The 21,317-nt window shown below is 37.7% G+C and overlaps 1 protein-coding gene across 1 annotated transcript in view; it reads left to right on the top strand.

Moving 5' to 3' along the window:
- Positions 1 to 21,317, top strand: part of RYR2 (ryanodine receptor 2) — a 765,551-nt gene that overhangs the window by 675,113 nt on the left and 69,121 nt on the right. The window contains exons 80-84 of the mRNA XM_042907783.1: positions 832 to 885; positions 13,094 to 13,193; positions 14,694 to 14,773; positions 18,291 to 18,367; positions 19,158 to 19,231. Coding sequence (XP_042763717.1) covers positions 832 to 885; positions 13,094 to 13,193; positions 14,694 to 14,773; positions 18,291 to 18,367; positions 19,158 to 19,231 — 385 coding nt within the window. The remainder of the gene's footprint in view (positions 1 to 831; positions 886 to 13,093; positions 13,194 to 14,693; positions 14,774 to 18,290; positions 18,368 to 19,157; positions 19,232 to 21,317) is intronic.

Raw genomic sequence — 21,317 nt, 5'->3', positions numbered from 1 at the left:
GGAATGATCTAACATTGAAGAACTCAAGGTTTTTCACCTGCCATAGCTATTGGCTAGTGACAGCTTCCTTTGGTCAACCATAATAATAGGAGCAGTTGAGATGTATTAAATGCTTATTATTTTCAGACGCTTATTTCTAAGTGGGAAACCATTAGCATATGTTAATTCATATAATCGTCTCAGGAACCCTGGTCCTCTTTTTCTTATTCCCATCTTAAATATGAGGAAAGGGAGACCCAGAGAGGTAAGGAAACTTGCCCTAAGCTAAACAGCTAATAATTGGCAGCATTAGGATTTGAAGCAGACCCTCTGTGTCCTCACACAATTTATCAAACAAAAATTTTAGCTGTGGGAATTAGATTAAAATGTATGCATGGATTACTATACCTCCTTTATCATTTCTGGGGAAATAACTCAAAATAATAGAATAGTTTACTTATTTTTCTATTAAAGAGTAATATTAGTAGCAGCTAGAATTTCATTTCCTCTTTTGGATCAATTACAATAAAAATGAATTTAAAGGATTACAAGATGAACTTTGATAATGGACATGTTTTCTGTTAATTTTATTCACAATTATTGCATGTATCTGTATTACTTAAATTGGCAATTTAATATTTTGATTTTGTAAAAGCACAGTATCATTTTCTTGTAGGTCATGAATTCATTGGTCATGCCGTCCACGTTTACTGTATCTGACACATCCATTTAAACAATGTCAGTGATAAATTAATACCAATGATTTGGTGTTCTACACAACATTCTTTTGTACCTCCTGCCTCAACATATTCTAATCCTGCTGACTTTTTTTTAATGTTTTCCATGTATCAGAGTTGTCATGATGAGGAAGATGATGATGGTGAAGAAGAAGTGAAGAGTTTTGAAGTAAGATGGATCTTTCTAGATTTGTCTTTTTTTTTTCTACTTTGAAACATTGTTTCATAGCTTATAACTGACATTTATGTTTCTTGCTTCATGGCTTATTGCAGCTTATTGTGTCAAGGAACTGCATGTCAGAAGCTGGATAGACAGATCTGAGTCCTAACATTTGCTAAAGTTAAGACCAAGGAACGTAGAGTAATGAAATAATCCAATAAAACCCATATGTTCAGAATGAGTGTTCCTGAGAACCTTCCGAGATGAGATCACTTCAAATTGTTCTCATCTCAGTGAATGTTGGGATCTGAAATTTCCAACGGACATGTGAGGAAAATACTCACTGAAGAGCAACATGACATCGAGTTTTTAATTAAACCCTTGGTTTGATATTTTCTTCTGAATTGAAGAACTCCTAAAAGATTCAGCCTCTTTTGACTTCAACCCAATTAGGTCACTCATTTCCTGATCATATGTAGATGGTGGTGCAGAACGCAGTTTGCTTGCATGAGGTAGGAATGCGTATATTCCTAGGGCTATGTTCTATTCTATGATTATTTTCTCAATGTTCTCAGCTTGTAAATATTAGAAAGACTGCTCAATATCAGTTAGCCAGAAGGGAAGTCAATATTATTTTCCCCCTTTATTTAGACTTGACTTTTGTTTTCTATAGAAAAAAAAAAGGAGTTGTTGCTAACCACCCCTTCTCTGTTTCTTTTTTTTTTCTTTTTCTTTTTTTTTTCTTTATAGAATTTTCAAAAAAAAATGAAGTGGAAAGAAACAGATTACATTATTTGTTTTTTCCTATTACATACCTGGATTTCGAGCCAGAAGTCTGTAAACAGATTAGTAGCCAGCAGTCGGTCCTTAATTACAGTGGTCCCATAAAAAGGTAGAGGTTGAGGGGTGGACAAAGAGTAGTGTCCCTTCCAGAAGCAATTCGATACAGCATCTCTGCAGCATTGAAGTCAATGTGTAGAAAGTACGAAAACTAATCTGAGAATACCCTGTGACTGTTGCTGACTAAGATGCTGTAAGATTAATTTTCCTACATGACACTATAATCTTTTCTAAAGTATGTATGTTCTGTTCTCAAATCCATCTTTATTGATAAGAAACTGAGGTAAATTCGAATGAGCTCTGAGCAGCAAATAATACTGTTTTTTTCTGAAGTGCACACCATTTATGGTCTGTCAGTTGTCTTCCGAGCAATTGTTTATTGCTATTTTGCTTCTTGTCCTCATCCTTCCTTAAGGTCACAGGATCCCAACGCAGCAAGGTAAAACTATATATATATGTGTGTATTTGTCTGGGTCTGAGTTTCGGTTTCTTGTGACATTTACCTTTGTTAGACCCAACATCTTGGATTCTTTTGTAATAAAAGGTCTTGCAATCTTTCTATGAGTTCGTAGCTCTAATGCAATTGGTCCCTTCGGTGCCCGTTCCTTGATGCAGATTTATTCTTGCCATTCCAATGACTCATAATTGAAATGTTATCCTACATGTGAACCCTGGGCTGCATGCTGGGCTGGGGTCAAAGGCCAGCCGTTTAGCTGATTACCTTTCAGCTAAGGGTCTTTCAGTACAGCATTCTGGCCTCATCCCTCTTGATGTTTCTTGAATACGAGTCTTGTTACTCGAAAAGAGACGCGACAAATGGCATTGCTGATGAGATTGGAAGGAAGCCTGCTTTCCCATTGTGCTCGTAATATCCCTAGTTAGTAATCAGAGAGGCTGTTCCACAATTTTAATGTCGATTTCAGCATTTCATTACAGGGAACAACTTGATGATTACTTCTATCTCTTAATATTTTGAATAACTGAGCACTTGGAACATTATCTAACAAAAAAACCCATCTTGATCTAGCATTACAACCATTTTCCTTTGTTATGAACCCTGTTAAGCTTACATATTATTTTCATGACACTAGTTCATAGGAAAATTGATTAGAAGATCCCAGGGAAAAAATACCCATCATGGCTTTAGTTAAAAAAAAATTACTGTTAAAATGAATTTATAATGTCATGAAGAATCTATTTAGAAGAAACAAATGATAATACTTTAACTCACTGTTATATTTGGAAGAATATATTATTCGTACATTATGATCCTTATAAATTTAAAAATTTGAGTTCATACAGCTGTCAGATTTAACTCTAATTGGATGGATATAATATAGTTAATGACATGTAAGATATGACAATAATATATTCTGGGCTTAAGTAGTAGGTAATAATGAGTGTGATACTAAGCTGGTATTTATGTTTTTATCACTGATTATCTCAGGTATAATGCTTGTGAATTATTGAGAGTTGAAAACATGAAGGGACCTCCTAGCAGAAACCAAAGATTTGATTTCCTAGCACTAAAGTTCATGCCCCAAGAGTGTATTGATATCTGTGGGATACGGGTAGATAAGGAAGGTCAGGAATGTGTTGCTGGTTAAGAAAACCACCTTACTTTGAGAGAGGAATACAGTTTCAGGGAGATCTAAAAGCAAATCCAGTTTGGTAAATAGGGTCGAATCTGGTGATTCCTTATTCAAAAAAGAAAAGTTCCCTATTCAAAACAGAAGTCTAGGAATGGCTAGTGGTGGAATCTGTCTAGGATTCAGGTCAGACCGAAGACAAGAGATCAGGTGAGGCATGGAGCCTGACCTGAGGGAAGAGGTTACGTGCCCTAGACTAAGAATGACTGGCAGGACATTCAAATACTGGTGAAGCCTGGCAATTAACCATAGGAAAGAAGATGTAAACCCCCAGGTATAACTGCCCCCCCTCCGAAACAGGATTTTAAAGTTGCTTATGATTGCCATTTATTCATGTGCATAACCATAGACAAGATGTGGGAATGTTCACCTCTTAACCAGATTTTTTACTGTATTTCCATGTGATTCAGGACTGTAATTTATTATATATGCCTAATTTGCATAGCATGCTACTTTTCACAAAATACATACTCCATGAGTAAGCAATATGAACTCTTACCAATTTGAAAAAGAGACATGAAAGCAGTTGCCTATGAAGATACTCTTGTCTGAGGTTGACTCTGTGATACTAACAGAACCACTGAACATTGACCAGACAACTGGATTATTACTTTTTCTTTATGAATTTAGTAATCTCCCAGACTTTTTACATTGAAGTGTCTGGTTGTTTAACATCACTTAGAGATAGTCTAGGAGTGGAAGTTTTCATCCAAGATATAATAAATGTGAAAGTTTATTTGGCTGTTTCAATAATTCTTAAAACGAATGATGTTAAACAAATTTGGGAATAACCTAAAGTGTGTGATAGTTTAATTTTATCCCCATAACTGACTAATTATTAACATTTGGTGTATTTCTACTTAAATTCTTCATCTGTAAGTATTCAGTGAAGATACTGAGAAGAAACTAGGTCTTTTTAAAAGATGGCATTATAGGGAAAATTTTCATGCAGGGGTGAAGTAAAGTTTAAGAAATGTTAAACACAGGAGGTGGGGACTAAAATGCTGAGTATTTGACAGCTCTTTTCTTTTTCCATCACATGTGTGTTTTGCTGATACGATTATGTTAAAACTTGCTTGATTTAACTTGATAATTCAATTCCCTGCTTCATCAATAATATACGTAAATATTCTCTTCCTGTAACTATTTAATAATTTTGTTGCATATTTAGTTTATTATATATAGCTCTTTTTAGATTTGGGACTACTTCAATACTAAAACTACACAAAAGGACAGTTAAATCTTAAGAAGAGGCCAAGAGTAACTGAAAGGGAAGAAATGTTTTAGCAATTACTTGAGATGCTTATTACTATAGTTGAACACTTTGTTTAGCTTTGGATTTTTCAAATGCCAAAGCAAATAACAATAATAACAAATTAATAATGTTGCAGGTCAAATAACTTCATTTCTCTTGAGCATGATGGGTTTTTTCACCTAGATGAACAAAGAGATTTGGTACCAGAGTAAACCACATTTTTAAACTATGATTTTGCAAAAGACACAGAAACGTCCCCCAGATGGCTGCTGCTTTTCTAATGCTGTTCTCTAAACTCTGAGCGTGTGGCATTAAATGCTAATTCAATGGAAGGATTTCTGTGGAATATTAAGGTACTATAATATAGATTTATTTCTTAATAAAACTCCAAATTAATGACAGTGGAGCTTAAGTAAGCCAGAGGAATGGAGCATTAACTTGCCTTCTAAACCATCTTTCTCAAATATTAGGCAAGTTGCATCATCCTTTGGCAAATGCCCAATTTCTAATTCACAGATGAATTCTCTGCTGAGTCCCCGAGGTCCTATTATTCTGTACTATTGATTAAAGAGAATTGCTACTCTCTTAAATGCTAAAAATGCCTATTCCAGAGTTGATATTCTGTATTAAAAAGCTTTAGGAGACTAACTTGTATTCTGTCCCAGATGGGCCTCAGGCATAACTAAAATATCATCGTACCTGCTAAAGAATTCAGACCAGTACCCAGCTCATATTCCAAAATATGCATCACTGAGTGTGGAAGAATCCATTTAGGCCCAAATGTCTTTAAGGTCTGATGCTATATAGCTGTACCCAGTGATAAAATTGCCTTTGTCTGGCCCCTCCAATGATCTAATTTTGAATAGAATTCCATTCTTTGGCAGTCCTGCAAGAATGAATTGGCTATAAGATGTACCCTCCAGCAGGTATATAATTCGATCTTTGAATGGGTTCATTTAATTCTGTCCATAGGAACAAAGCAATTTAAATTAGAAGGGTTCCCCAAGTCTTACCAAAGACAACCCTTAAATATAAAAAGTCAAAGATATAGCTTTGGATCTAGAACATTGAAACAATGATTCTTTTTATCAGGTAAACTTATAGTTGCTTTGTTTCTACCGCAGAAGCACCGTGGTACCCCAAACGCAGGCTAAAGTGTTGAGTTGCTCATTGTACTATTGAATCATAGAGAAGGGATAAGGAATTTTGATGGCCACTGTTCTCATGTCTCTGGCTGCATCCCGCCAACGGCACTGTTATATACTGAAATCATCGATCTCAAGTAATACCCCCATGTCTTAGCCCAGGTTCCTTGGAAAACAGGGCAAAGAGATTATGTGCTAACACTTTATTGGGGTTGAGGGGTGTTACAATCCCAGGGAAGGTAAGAGTGGGGGCAAAGGAGAATGGATGATCTAAGGAAGGAGAGAGAGCAAATACAAGATAGTGCATTCTTGAGCTGACCACAGCTATTCAACAGTGATGTCAGATGGCCCTAGAATGACCATATGCATCTTGGAACAGTGCCTAATGGGGACGAAGGATGAGCACTGGTTCTGTCCCACCTCCTACCTGTTATTGGTTACAGGGGCTTAATTTCTTCATACTTCCTGATGATAAGCAGATTTTTCATGCACCCTTTGGGAAGCCAAAGCCAGCGTGGGTCCAGCCGTGTTCAGGCACTACAGCCTCTGTATACATGGGCGTGGGGCCTCCTCAGTGGGTGGTAGTGATGACAGGAGCCAGGTTTCATAACCACAGTAATGCTGTGAGCCGTTTCTAGGGCCCACTGTCTCAGAAGTATGGCAAATTGCCAAGTCTTGGAGAGAAAGGGGTATGGGGCAGGATGGAGTACAGTCCTGGTATGAGGAAAGTTCCTAGAAAGCACAGTCCTCTATATTGTATATGGTGACTCGTGCATATTGGGTGTTGCACCTAAATAGCAAACTGTATGGAATATACATTTACACATATAATTGTGCATTTTTGCTGCGCATGACAGTTTGACTTCATGTGCTGGTGTTTTAAAAATAATCTCAGTTGAGGTTTATGCTTGACTGCATTATGTACAGCAGATGCGTAACAGCAGAATCAGTTGAATGAGCCACCTGTATTTGAATCCCAGCTCTACCAGCTACCTGTGTGATCTTAAGCCTCAATTATCCTGTCTATAAAATGGGGCTGATTATAGATTCTATTTCATGGGACTGTGGTAAGGAGCGAATTAGTTCACACATATAATACACTCACAACGTTGACTATCACATAACAAACTCTATAGGTATTTGTTGTTACTATTACTTTTAATCAATTCTACCTTCGTATAAAATCAAGCCGAGGAAGCCCTTAGAGAAACTTTCCCAGGAGGGTGAACACAGAACTACACAGGACAGGAGACCTGGGTTCTCATCCAGGTGACCTTCAGTGGTCATATTTAAATTACTCTGTGCCTCAGCTTTTTCTGTTTTGAACTAGATGTTCTCAGGGGTCACACCCAGCTTTAAAAGTGTTGATTTGCTTTTCATGGGTGAGTGCTTTTAATTTTTCAGGGAAATCTCATAATTCATCTAAATGCAAGAATATGGATAGAAGCATGCAAACTTTTGTTACTTTTTCTTCCAATCTTTTGTGGAGGAGTGGAAAAAAAATAAACTTCATAGTTTTTAGAATAGAAATGTCACATTAAAAATGTTTTGTAGAAAATAGCTTAGCTTCTGTACATGTATACCTGTCTCTACCTTTTTGGTATTTTTTGTTTGTTTCAAGTTTTTATTTAAATTCTAGTTAGTTGGTATTCAAAGTATCACACAATTATACCTGATACAGTTAGATAAAAAAGGGAAAAGCGTTGAGGGATAATAGGGGTTCAGGGACACATGGAGCCTTCTAAGAATGAGATTAATCCAGAAACCCATGCCTTAGAGTCTTGCTAATTTGCTGGAGTTGGTCAGCATTACTGATTACGATGAGCTTTCCAGGAGTCCACATTCTATCACATAAATTTCACAGTTCACTATATCAATTAAATAAACATAGTCATCTTCTTTGGGAGAAACAAAAATTCCTGAGGATCTTCGTGAAAAGGACAGCATGTGATATAATGATAAAGGTCTTCAGAAATTCAGTATAAGTAATTATTTGAGAACATATACAATAAAGTCCAGATGTACAGGTGACATCTGAAGGTGGCTGAGCACAGGATAAGTACCCAGAGTCTGGAATAACAGAAGGACTGTGTATCCTTGTAAGACAGTCTCCAGAAAAAGCCCTCTGTCAGCTGAACAGGTAATATTCAAGACTGTATCGAGTACATCTGTTTCTCAAGAGTTGATCTGGGGAAGGATCAGTAATCATTTGTGAAAACTTAGAATTATAGACCCTTAAAACAACTAGCACTGAGAGAAGTCAAAACCCAGATAATGAGTTGTCATGATCCATTCTATGATAAAATGTATTCTAACTTCTCCCTTTTCCCATGAATTTTTCCAACACTCTGGGACCTTCGTGATCTAACCATACCTCCATATTATTAGAGACCGCCAATCACCTTATTTTTCTTGTTCTCTCTTTCATCAGGCTAGTGGGACTGCATAGCATTTCCTTCTGTCTTCAAGGCAGTATTTGATGCTTTTAAGGCTTAAGCAACCAAATGGGTAAATGAACGCTGTTCTAAATCAATTTTGTGCTCAGGACAAACCACATTCCCTCTCATGATAACTTAATCTAACATTGCTAATTTGATACCTTCTGATTTTAGAATTGCTCATTCTCCCCACCCACCCCCCACGCCACTTTATATTTTGTTGATGGAGTTTTTGTGTGTGTGTGTGAGATGTAGTATACGTTTTGCCAACAGGTCCCTGAAATAGATAATTATTTCAATGCGGCTGGGTTTTATTGCTTCCGCATCATAGTGGTTAGTTCTAAATATGCTGAATCCAAGGGAAATAATATTTCAACAAGTATGGGAGTATAAATGCTAAAGGAAGAAGTAAGCCATGATCATACCATATAGCACATCTAAACTTCAGACCTCCAACACATTAACTGAACGACATTTCTCTGTTTTAGTGTTTCTGTCATCTCTGATCACCTATTAATAAAAAATGTGGCATTTAAAGTTTGCTTTGGGTGAAAGCATATTTTTCTTTTTCTTCATTTTTTTTGTTGTTGTTGTTAAAGAGAAAACATTAGAAACTATGCCCATCCTATTGAAAAGCAGAACTTTGGAAGATTATTATACTATTCGATATTCAGCAACAAAGAGAATGGGAAATAAAGGTACAGACAGCAAATGAAATGAGCTAAAAACCACAGTTTGAGAATGAGTATTTGTACGTGTATAATTCTTTGACCAGGTACCAAAAATGGACAAAAAGAGACGTCCACGTTGTACTAGCTTTGTAGCTCTTCACGTGAAAAGATAGCATTTGTAAAATTTCAGATCAGTTGTACATGCTACCTGTTGCCACACTGTTTAGTTCTGCAATTCATTCCACACATTTCCTTGAACACCTGTGATGTGCAGGGAACATTACTGGATCTGTAGTATATGAATCCTTGTGGTTAAAACAGGCAGACAAGTCTCTTAGCCCCTGGTCTCATGGAGACTTTCTTCTAGGAAACTCCATATACATTCATTTAATTTTTAAGAAATTAAATTTAAAATTTATAAATGTGGGGGGCCATTGTTATTAGAGTTATAATCTAAAGTGTTTTCCTAGGACTGCAAGTCGACTCTTTATAAATGTGGCCAACCTACAGTTTCAGAAACTGGAATACTGAACAAAAATAATTGAAATGTAGAACATGACTCCCAGCTAGATTTTTGTGTTCCCTTAGTCGGAGTTGGCCTGTTTGTGTTGTAAACCAAAGGGTTAGCATCTCACTGCCTTTTGCTCTTGCCCCCATAGTCACCCAATTGAGTCTTCTAAATTTCCGTCTTCTTTTTCTTATAATGTTGAGATTCAACATCACCTTGTAGGTTGTGACTACTCTTAAGGTGCCAAATAAGAATAGGTAAGGTTGACTTATTATGAAATTATGGGAAATATATATAGAAAGAGTTCAGCTCTTAGAAAACTCAGAACTAGCCTCTACATGCAGCTGAAGAGGAAAACATTATGAAAACCTTTTCAGCAGTTGCTGAATGCTTGGAAATGCAAAGAGAAAAAACAAAAAAAGGCAAGCCAACTGGGCTCCTGTGGCGTTATGTACTGACTGTAGCTGGGATGTCCACGCGGCCCCAAATGCCCACATAACCGAGGAGGGGTCCGTCAGTTTCAGTGTAAAAGTTTTGCTCTCAAAAGGCTGACCTACTTTACTTTAAAATATCTTTCATCTCCATCATAGGGATAAACTATTTTATCCATCAAGAAGCAAGGGGCAGTTGTAATTTATTTTTTTTTTTTAAGTTCCGTATTTTTCTCCTGTAAGACAAGTTGTTGAAGAACTGAATGGATGATTTTTTTCTTCAGGCCTTTCAATTCCCCTCCCCTCCCCCCCCATCAAATGCTAAACGCAAGGCACTCTAGGAAAAAATGGAAGAATCTTAATATTTTATTACAAACTTCAGTCATACTAAATGCAGTCATGATGTTGAATACTTTCATTCAATGCCTGCTATTTGATCATGGGTCTGATTTATTACCACTATTGACCTTGAAAAGGTTCATAGCAATCTTCTGAGGAAAACAGCTGATAATTCCTGGTTGCTCTTGGTAATCAGAACTTTTTGCCTAGGGGAAAATTGAAACTTTGGACCTCCTCCTCCCCACAACCTTCTTTTGTAACCTTAGACAGAATGATTTAGAGACTGAACTTAAAGTAGAAGGTATAATGTTTATTTAAGACTCAGTGGCAGTTTAGGCAGAATCTGGGATGGGACAGGACCCTACTCTTAAAAAGATGCTTTAAAAAGCTACTTTTCGGGTGCTGTTTCCCTGAGTAAAATTCTTTAAAAAGACCTATCTTCAGTTTTCTTAGAAAAACTAATCTGCAGTGAGGTTGAAATGAAATAATTTTCTTTCTTTCCACATAATCCATCATTTTATTGTCTGAAAACTTCCGGGTTTAGCTTTCAAGGTTTTATTTTATTACACTGTGATAAAATTTCCAATGGAGGGATTAAATTACATACCCAGGAAGCACTTCTCAAAGGACAAAGTACCAGAAAGAAATAATATTAAATACCTTCCGAAGAGAAAGCCTCCAACTCAATCTGACAAAGAAGAAATTCAAGCCTAGAGGTTGACCTGATCCCTCCTTATGAAGTATGGCTTTCCTGCTTCTAGATCAGTGTATCTTTTTTAGGTCAGTAGTTGTATCAGATGAATCATCATCTCCCCTGAAGTATTTATTAATATTGAAATTTAGATGCCGTGTGAGAAAAATGAGGGTGATCTCTACCCAGGGAGTTTTTTTTTTTTTTTTTCAAGAAGGCAATTGAATATTCTCTGTCTCTTGATCCTCTGACCTTCATCCATCAGGCGCGATTTCAGTTACTGCAGAGGATACCAGGATCTAGAATGTATTGTGTACATTGTTCTGGCAGATCTTCGAGCTGGTCCACCTACTTTTGTAGCACAAACAGCAAAGGGTTTTCTATTTTTTGTTCGTTTGTTTTTTCCCCCCTCAAGAATATACGGCACGCTGCTATCTTCTGTCTTCTTTGGGTTTTTCCTGATGACTGTCTTCATACATTTTATTGGGTTAGTAGAAGAATCAGTCTTTCTAACTCCCTTGCCTCTTTAGTAGATGAAAATGCTAGGGTGGTTCCTTAGGCCAATAATGTCTTCTCGCTGTCTTACTGAAAAAGTCTTCCACGAAAGGAATTGGTTACGCTGGGAAGCACAAGTGCAGAGTTTAGGAAGAACGTGAAAGATTGTTGGGTCTAAAAGGAGGGATCAAATGTTGCTGTGACCAATTTTAAACCACACCTGAAGAGCAGGCGAAAGGGTCTTTCAGTTTTTCTGAAACTGTGTTGTAATGACAATATGGTTTTGTGTGTCTGTGTGGTTTTGTTTTCGTTTTGTTCTTGACTTTGCAGGAAGAGGTTTAAACATGAAGGCAACCCTTTTAGATGTTAGCATGGCTATACATATGAAGCAAAGCTGCCTTTTTTTTTTCTTTTCTCTGCTTCCATTTAGACCTATCACATAATTTAAGAAAAAAAAAATAAAACGTTAACCACAGGAGCTCTAACTATAGTGTGAAAAAAAACCCTGATCAATTTTGTTTTCGCAGCACGATATTATCAAAGATTTAAGAAACAAATTTGCCAGCCTCGGCGAGAACTCTCTGGTAACAGCATAAATGTCTGTGTTGGTTGCTTTTGATTTGAAGGTTTCTTTTTTTTTCATTTGTTTGAGCCCATTTCTTCCCCCCCTCCTCCTTTTAGTTTACTTTCTTTTTCATATTCTGTAACTAGCAAGCCTTCATTTTTTAAACCTCTTCCATCTTCCTGTGTCTATTTTCCGTACTTTGGATGGAAAGTTTATGGCAGCAAACTGTCACTCTGGCTACTTCTGCTGCGGCTCTTCCTGCTCTTAGGTCATATATGTTTTGGCCGTTGTGTTTATGGACATGATACTAATTGACTGTTTCATGTCCCATTGACTAAGCTTCTCTACCACGCCATTTGATGGACTCGCTGTCCTAGGGCTCTATGCAACTTCCATTTTGCAACTTATACTGCTTAGTTCCGTCTCAATTCTCCAGCGAACTGGATAGCTCAAGTGAATGATCCTACCAGTCTTGAACTTGCTGTGCCTTTATATTTTATTTTTATTTTCTTCTTTATGTTTTCAGTGGTAGTCTCAGTGGAAAAGAACCAAACCCCAGCCATTGCTCGAGCAGCACCATGCAGTATCGTTTGTTACCACCCGAGAATACAAAATATAAAGGCACATTGCTTCTTTTATTCTTGGGGGGGGGGGGTGACCGGGGAGATGCGTATCCTAAGTCCGCTACTTAGTTGAAGCCTACCTTTTTTATTCATATCCGCTTTCAATTTTGCTTAAACTCCAACACGTCTCAGTTCATGTTTTCCTGTCATTTAGTGATAACTTGCAACTCGAGCCATTTGCTGAGCAGTATCAAGTTATGGCCATGGCATGGGAGATGATTAAAAACGTGACAGACTTCTGCACAAATGTATCGTTCAGAAAGTGCACGTTTCAGTGATGAAGTTCAGTACTTCAAAACTGTGATACAGGCTTTGGACTAATCCAACAATTAAAATTGAGAAAATCCATCCGGATAAGCCAGTACCAAAAGTATACCGAGAAAAATATAAAGGGCAAAACCGAGAGTTGAATATTGTTAACATCTGTTGAATAACATTGTTGGTGTTGAAATGGTCCATGATGTTGTCATAGAGCCCATACATGAAGAGATGACTGAAAATATGGTCTGTAGAAAGCTGCTGTGCTTCATGACAGCCGCAACATAAATGGTTGGGATTTGTGTTCAGGAAAAAGAAATGGAGAAGCAGAAGCTTCTGTACCAGCAAGCCAGGCTCCATGACCGCGGGGCTGCTGAGATGGTGCTACAGACCATCAGTGCCAGCAAAGGTGAGGCTCGCTGCCCCCCTCACACCCCTTCAGTCTCTCGGAGCACCCCTCTTTAACTCCTCCTGACTTATCTAGTCCCTGAATCTCTTGTTCATCCCTAGGTCAGGTGACTTCAGAAATGCAGGCTCTCATTAACCCAGTCCAATGTGGATTTTTTTTTTCAGAATCTTATTCAAATATTTATTTTATTTCTGGTCCTTAAGTTTTGGAAATTCTGTCGTGACACAATAAATCAGGGGTGGGTCAGTGTTTTCGGTGAGAGGCCAGATAGTAAATATTTTTGGCTTTCCTGGCCGTGGGTCTCTGTCACAACCCTTCGACTCTGCCATAGTAGCATGGAAGCAGCCAGAGACAATACGTAAACGAGCCGTGTGGCTGAGTTCTAATAAAACTTTATTAAACACCCCTCTCCCAGATCACTAAGGTATTTCTCTTATTCTATTATTATTTCTATTTCTGTTATTTTTATTATTGTATTTCTAAGATAAGTAGAGGTGGATAATGTAAAAGTAAAATAGACTAAGGGTAGACAACTGGTTGGATTTAAATTTTTATCGTTATTGGGGCACCTGGCTGTCTCAGTCCATAGAGCATGTGACTCTTGATCGCAGCATTATGAGTTTGAGCCCCGTGTTGGGTGTAGAGATTACTAAAAATATAAATGAATAAATTTTGTCATTATTATTTGAGTGACTTACTTCAAATTAGGCAGTCATCCTAATAAAGCAATACTATAAACACAGTAAGATAAAAAGTGCTAAAATGAAAATTATAAAAGTTGTTCAAACATAATATGGAGGGGAGAGGGGGTGCCTGGGAGGCTCAGTCAGTTGAGCACCTGACTCTTGATTTTGGCTTAGGTCATGATCCCAAGGTTGTGGGATTGAGCCCTGCATTGGAGCCTGCTTGGGATTCATTCATTCATTTCTCTCTCTCTCTCTTCTCTCTCTCTTTTCTCTCTCTCTTCCTTTGCCCCTCTCCTCTGCTTATGTGTGCTCTCTCTCAAATAATATATATATATATATATATATATACACACACACACATATATATGTATATATATATGTGTGTGTGTGTATATATATATATATATATATATATATATATATATATATGGAGGAGAGAAGGAGAGAGAGGAATTTTCCTTAAAATTCTAGGTAGCCCTTATTTTTTCAATATTACTTTAATATGCACAATTAGTTTTAAATCTTGACAGTTTTAGGTGTATTTAAAAATAAGTTGTTTCTGTTTTTTTCTTCAATGTCCTCATCTAGTTTCAATTCTTAGATAAATTCCACAAGATTGAGTAAAAACACTGCTGGCAAAATAAGCATTATTACTCGTTTAGTATTTTTTGACTTGTAAGTCAGTCAGTCCTACTCCATTATACAGATTTGTGGGGGGGGGTGATATTAATTTTAAAAGTATACGTTTTGAGACAGAAATGGTTAATGAAGTGGGCGAAATGATATAAGGAACGCCATTTTTTATATTTTTAAGGTGATACTGGACCAATGGTAGCGGCGACTTTGAAACTTGGAATTGCAATCTTAAATGGCGGGAACTCCACAGTTCAGCAGGTAAGATCTTGAAGGCATCCACAGAATGTACTCTTCAAACAGAGGGACCCTCTTGTCATCCCATTGAGTTATTTTCGTCATCCTAAAAGCAATATTGGCTGTACAATTTTTCATTTCTGTGTAAAATAATGCCTTTATTTCATGGCCATCAGTCCCAGCATTCAAACATGTAGATAGCACCCTGCCATGCGAGGCACTGACTCTCTTGAGAAGTCCTATCACATGGTGTGCAACCTGCATTTCATGTGAATTAGCATAAAATGGTTTGTTTTAATAGTGGGGGGAAAAGTTAATATTCTTACCTCAGGAGCCTAGTTGGGCGATATGTTTTACAGTGTTACATGTCTTACAAGTTGATTCTCAGGATTTTGTGGTATATTTGGTGAGAAGCCTATGTCTTGGTTAACATGGAAACAGAATACACTGTTTAAAATATTTTTAGTTGTAATTATAGTCTCTCAGGGCATGAAAAAAACCTCTTCCCAGCCAAGTTTTGTAGCTATGTCCTGTTAAGAAGTTAGACGTGATCTGGGCTGAATTTTAATGACTTCAACCAGTTACGACAAAGGGTATAATCTCTATATCCCACTGAAGGCCAAGGTCTGTGAGTTTGTTAGAATCAGAATGTTTGAGTGATTTAAAAAACTCTCAGAAACAGACTGTCACAGGCTCTGTACTGCACACCCCTGGGGACACTACTCACATGGCCTACAGTTGTGGCTGTGAGCTCAGAAAGAATTCTTACGCTAATTGAAAAACAGCAAAACAAAACATGAGTTAAGCAGACCGTATTATTCTAAAACTAACATTGATCTCATATTTTTCTATACTGGCTTCTGTATGAGAAAAAACAGTTTATGAACATGGAACTAATAATTATTCTTTCTTGGGTAAGTTTTGGTGAGGCAGGGAAAGTGCTACCCTGTTGGAAGGAAAAGAAGGGAAGGCTAGTGAAAACCTTGGAATCTTTGACTTCAGGTTTCTGGGAGCCCCAGGATCATGACAGTGGGACAAAGCCCTGTATATGTTCCCAGAAGATCTTTGAGTCTAAGGAAAGCAGAGAAAATTTGAAGGTTGCCTTTTGGGTTGGTGAAGTTTGGGACTAGGTTAAGTTGGCAACCCAGAATAGCTGAAAAATTCGTTTGTACACTTTTCTCAAATTGTGTACTCTATTTTTTTTCCTCCTGCAAATATAATCATTATATTTTTGGACTGGAGGAGTACATAATGTCATCTGGGGTGCTTAACTTTTTCTTTTTAATGCCTCTGACAGCTTAGTGAAGCGTCTGGACTCCTCTTGGTTTGACTTTTTTAAATCACAAAGTAAAACGACACCGTTTCTAAGAGAAACCAAAAATACTGAAATGTGATTTTCAGAGCATTATAAACACATTTTTTAGTAAATTCATTTGTGCTTCTTTATGAACTCCTTAAATGAAAGATGTAGTACTTGGTCGAATTATTGAGAAGAAATGGTTCGTCCAGGTGATGTGAGATGAAAATCTCTGGAATTTCTATTGGTGACACCGTCAGAGTTACTGCTAATCTGACCCGTGTTTGTTGCTTACATTAATAGTTGAATGGAACGCTGTTTCCATCACAACTTTGTGAAAATAATGATGTCTTTTTTTTCCCCCATCCTATTTACAGATGTCCCGTTTTCATTTCTATAGTAAATGACTACATGATGTGAAAAAAAAGAAAATCTAAAGAAAATCTATTTAATCTATTTAATCTCCCCATAATAGTTAACAAATTCCCCTTGATTTATGTTTTACTTTAAAAGTTCTTAATGATGTAGCATTTAGATTCAGAAATCCTTGGAGTCAGAAGTAGCCGTGAGAAATCATATAATATATGCACTTCCTGTCTATACAGGCCTTTTCTTTTTTTCTGTAAACCTTCAGGTACATATTCTACTGCCCCACTTTAATTCTCTGAGCTACATTGCTTGTGTTTAAAAGATCCAGGAATGAATAAGTGCTATACGTTTTATTAGACCAGTAAGTTATCACACTCCCCAGAAAATGGCTAGGTGTTTCGTGTTCCTATTTTTATGTATGTGTACATACATACATACATATGCATATACTGTGTGTATGTGTGTGTGTGTGTGCGTGTGCACAGCCTTGACATATTTGGTAGCTGTTAGTCAAATCTTGGGGGGAAAATGACTACCAAAACTTACTGTTCGGCCAAGTCCCGTTCAGACAACACTGGTGATAGCAATTATTCACATCTATTCAAGATTCAGAGAAGAGCAGTATCTTTGTTTTCTTGAAACCTTTGGTGTGCCTCCTATCATTTTATCATCTTGTATGTACTTCTTGTTTGAAACTTCCAACACTTACTTCATCTACATTGAAAATAGCTGTTTCATTTTAGTGTATAATAATAAGTTAAGGGGCACCTGGGTGGCTCAGTTGCTTAAGCGTCTGACTTTGGCCCAGGTCATGATCTCAGGGTTCATGGGTTCGAGCCCCAGGTAGGGCTCTGTGCTGACAGCTCAGAGCCTGGAGCCTGCTTCCGACTCTCTGTCTCCCTCCCTCTGCCCCTCCTCTACTCGTGCTCTGTCTCTGTCTGTCAAAAGGAAATAAGTGTTAAAACAAAAAACAAAACAACAACAAGAGTTAGGAGGGTGGAGCCATGTACTGCTTTAGCATTTTTTACGTTTGTGTTTCATCACAATTTTGGGCACAGAGACTGGACATCATTCTGACAAGAGAAGAAACATTTAGCGGTCAGATGATTGCTACCATTGCTTGGGTTTAGAGACCATGAAAATGGAAACTAAATTTCTGTCTTATATACATAGGTCTATAATAGACAAATAATGTCTTATAGACAGTAGCATATGGTAGTCACACCACATGGATTATAATGCCTTTTAAGAAACTCAGATTTTGGGGCGCCTGGATGGCTCAGTTGGTTAAGCGGTCGACTTCCGTTTGGGTCATGATCTCGCAGTCTGTGAGTTCGAGCCCCGCGTCGGGCTCTGTGTTGACAGCTCAGAGCCTGGAGCCTGTTTCGGATTCTGTGTCTCCCTCTCTCTCTGACCCTCCCCCGTTCATGCTCTGTCTCTCTCTGTCTCAAAAATAAATAAACGTTAAAAAAAAAAAATAAGGAACTCAGCTTTTGTATGGGAATCTCTGACTAGCATCCAGGTGGGCCTTCTTCCCAGTAAACTTGAACTAAGTGTCTACATCTTCACATCCTTAAAGATTGACTAGAAGAGTTGAGAGTATTATTTCCATGGATATTTATGGTGCTTATGATGTTTATGTAAAGCAGCTGTCTTGTTCCAAGCCACCTGTATATACTGCCGACACTGAAACGTGCAGCTATCTCATTTTGACGTTTTGGTCACCATGTCGTGGTAAAGATGACAGTCGTTTTCATATGCACTAATTTTTTAAAGTCTTTATTCCAGAACAAAAACCATGTTTTTGATGTTTCTTGCTTAACAAAAAATAAGCCTTGTGTTCAGTGGCCGTGTGGTTTGTATATTTACCCCTAGAAAATGCTTGACTATCTCAAGGAGAAGAAGGACGTGGGTTTCTTTCAGAGCCTTGCCGGCCTGATGCAGTCGTGCAGGTAAGCCCGCTCCTTCCTTGTTCCGGCTCTACTAAGTGGTTGTGTCTTTCAAGGTGTTTGTTTAACATTACTGACAGTAATTCTACACAGAATATTTTTTAGTGATTCAGTACACATCAAAGTAGGACAATTGATGGTGCCTTCTTTCCTGCCTTGTTGTTAGGTGTTAGTAATGTCGTAATTGCTAACTTACTCAGCGTTAGTAATGTCTTTTAATAGTCTTCCCTATTCTTAAATAGGGACCTTGGAGAATTAACGTATATGCTGCACACTTGAAAATGAGCAGTGTGTGCATTTTAAAAGAGAAAAAGGGAAATTCTAATTAGTTTTCTTTGGGAGCTTGTGGACCACTTCTCATTTTCCCTAAACAAATGATCCCTAACCTCATTTATGGTCATCATTTTCTATTTTTTGCAGTATTTAAAATCACTCAGACAGCACCTGACAAAGGAATCTGACAGATAGTTAGTGTAATAAGCTATTCCTTCTGGGAAAACATGATTATTATAATTACATTTCAGTGTGTCTGCTAACATTACAATGTACTCCCAAAGTCGAAACCCATTAATGCCTTCTGTTTGCCTCGCCCACGGATCATTTCATTGCAGGCCCTGGGGAGGGACTGGGCTGCTCCTGGGAAAATATGGTTGGTAGACATTGAATTGGGGTATGTCTTCAGTGTATGTTAATATTTGGTTCACATTTCATGATATAGAACTTGTACACATTTGCTCTCCTGAAGAAAGAAAATTTTCTCGTCCTCTAAGCGTTTTCCTCCCTGCTATTGTAGCGTCCTCGACCTAAATGCATTTGAGCGGCAGAACAAAGCTGAAGGACTTGGAATGGTCACGGAAGAAGGATCAGGTATCAGTCACTTAAACTAAAAGGGTCACCTGTCCCCTCTCCCCCCCTTTCCCGAGATGAGTCAGTTACCAATTATCTTTGCAAAACAGAGAGATGTAGGGTTATTTTTACATGGCCAAAATGCTTATGTGACTCATTTAAAAGTTCACAATTGGGCACTCACTCAAATCATACCCAAAACCCAACTTTCCCAGTTGACTGTTAACTCCTTTGTTGTTCCAGACCTATTGTAATTGGCCTTTCCCCTAGTTGGTTAGTAGAACAAGATCCCTTATAAGAGAATCATCTGTGAAATTATAAAGCGTATGGATGAACCAAATTAGAGGATATTGGACTTTTTTTGGCCACTTTGGCAAACTGCCAAATCTTCAGATTCCTTGGTCTCCTTAGGAAAGTGACACTTTGAGATCCTCTGATGGACCACTATTCTGACAGTCTCCTCCCTTATAGCACAGATATCTTTGTATCTCATACATCCCTATGTCTTCACAAGTCCAAATTTGATGAAAGAAATTAAGGAGTAATTCTTAATGTTAAAATAATTCTGATCACTTAATTCACATGCACACAAATATAATGACTCACATAATCTTAGACTTTTTTCTCTGTAAATGTGTGTATAAACTAGAAAAATTAGTATATACTACAGTGAAAGCAGAAATAACTATTGCTGCACATTCGTTTTTAGTATTAGGAAAAAAATCTTCAATATTTTTTGTCTCGATTTGTTTTTGTTCTTTTGTGTTTGACATTTTTTCCAATTAATTTAGTTTCAATGAGGCCCTGTGTGTTGATCTGTTTTTGTTTGTTTGGTCTAGTTTGCAGTGGTCATATTATCAATGCATTAGTTTTGGCACATCGGATCTTTGATAAAACTAATCTTGTTGCAAAAACTAAATTTTTCTTTTTGCAAAAACTAAATTTTATCCTATCTGCCATTTGCAGTCTGCTTACCTTTCTGAAATATTTTAGAATTAACTAATCTCTCTTATTTCTGCATATATTTGTGTTCACATTAGGTAAAAGGATTAGCTGCATATTTCTTACTGTTTTTTAAGAATTATCAATGATAGGGGCGCCTGGGTGGCTCAGTTGGTTAAGCGTCCGACTTCGGCTCACGTCATGATCTCACAGTTCGTGAGTTCGAGCCCCATGTCGGGCTCTGTCCTGAAAACTCAGAGCCTGGAGCCTGCTTCGGATCCCTGTCTTCCTATGTCTGTCCCTCCCCCGCTTGCACTCTCTATCTCTCTCTAAAAGTAAAGAAACCCTGAAAAAAATTAAAAAAAAAATTATCAGTTATACATATTCTAATGCTGCTGCTACACTACAGCTCCTGTGTGCTTTTATTTTCTTGTTGACATTTGAATGTATAGATTCCACCATCCAGAATTAGTCCTTACAGTTACCTGTGTAAGCTACTTTTAAGAAAAAATTGCCAGCAGCACTGTAAACTTATTTAAATTTTCTGAAATGAATATGCAGCCAAATCTCTTGATGACTTAGGTTTATGTCAACAGTGAAAACACTGGCCCGAGGGCCCCATCCAGAGAGCTCAGAGCCCCTACAAATCTCAGAGCCCGTTACCTGCCTGCCTCTAGAGTCTCCAGGAAGCCTGGGCATCTCCCATTAGCTGTAAAGTGCCTAAAAGGGATGAATTCTCTGTCCAAAGTGGGACTTCCTGTCTCAGAGTTAGAAATCAGTTTCAATTTTCCCTGCAATTATTACCTGATGTTCCAGAGGCTCTGAACACAATTGCATTCATCATTCTTTGCCATTGTTCATATCCGCACAGGAATAGTGGCTGTGCAAGGTTAGCTTTACAGGGTCTCCTACCCTTCATCAACCAGCTACGGATTGGAATGACATTCGTGAGTCCCGAATCAGAAATAGCTGGGTGAGAATGACCATTCTGACGCGAGAATTAGTCACATCTGTCAGTAGGAGGTTGATTTGATTTGTTTATTCTTTTTCAACACACACAAATAATTGCCCAAACTGATTAACACGTTTTCTATTGTATTTCCTTACAAACAGCAAGACAAAACCAACATCTCAACTTATTTTTTCCCCGTTTCCTTTTCTTTCA

Source organism: Panthera leo, chromosome D2 (assembly GCF_018350215.1).
Source record: "Panthera leo isolate Ple1 chromosome D2, P.leo_Ple1_pat1.1, whole genome shotgun sequence".
NCBI lineage: Eukaryota > Metazoa > Chordata > Mammalia > Carnivora > Felidae > Panthera > Panthera leo.
Note: the sequence above shows the minus strand (reverse complement) of the source record. Positions and strands in the feature narration are given on the sequence as shown.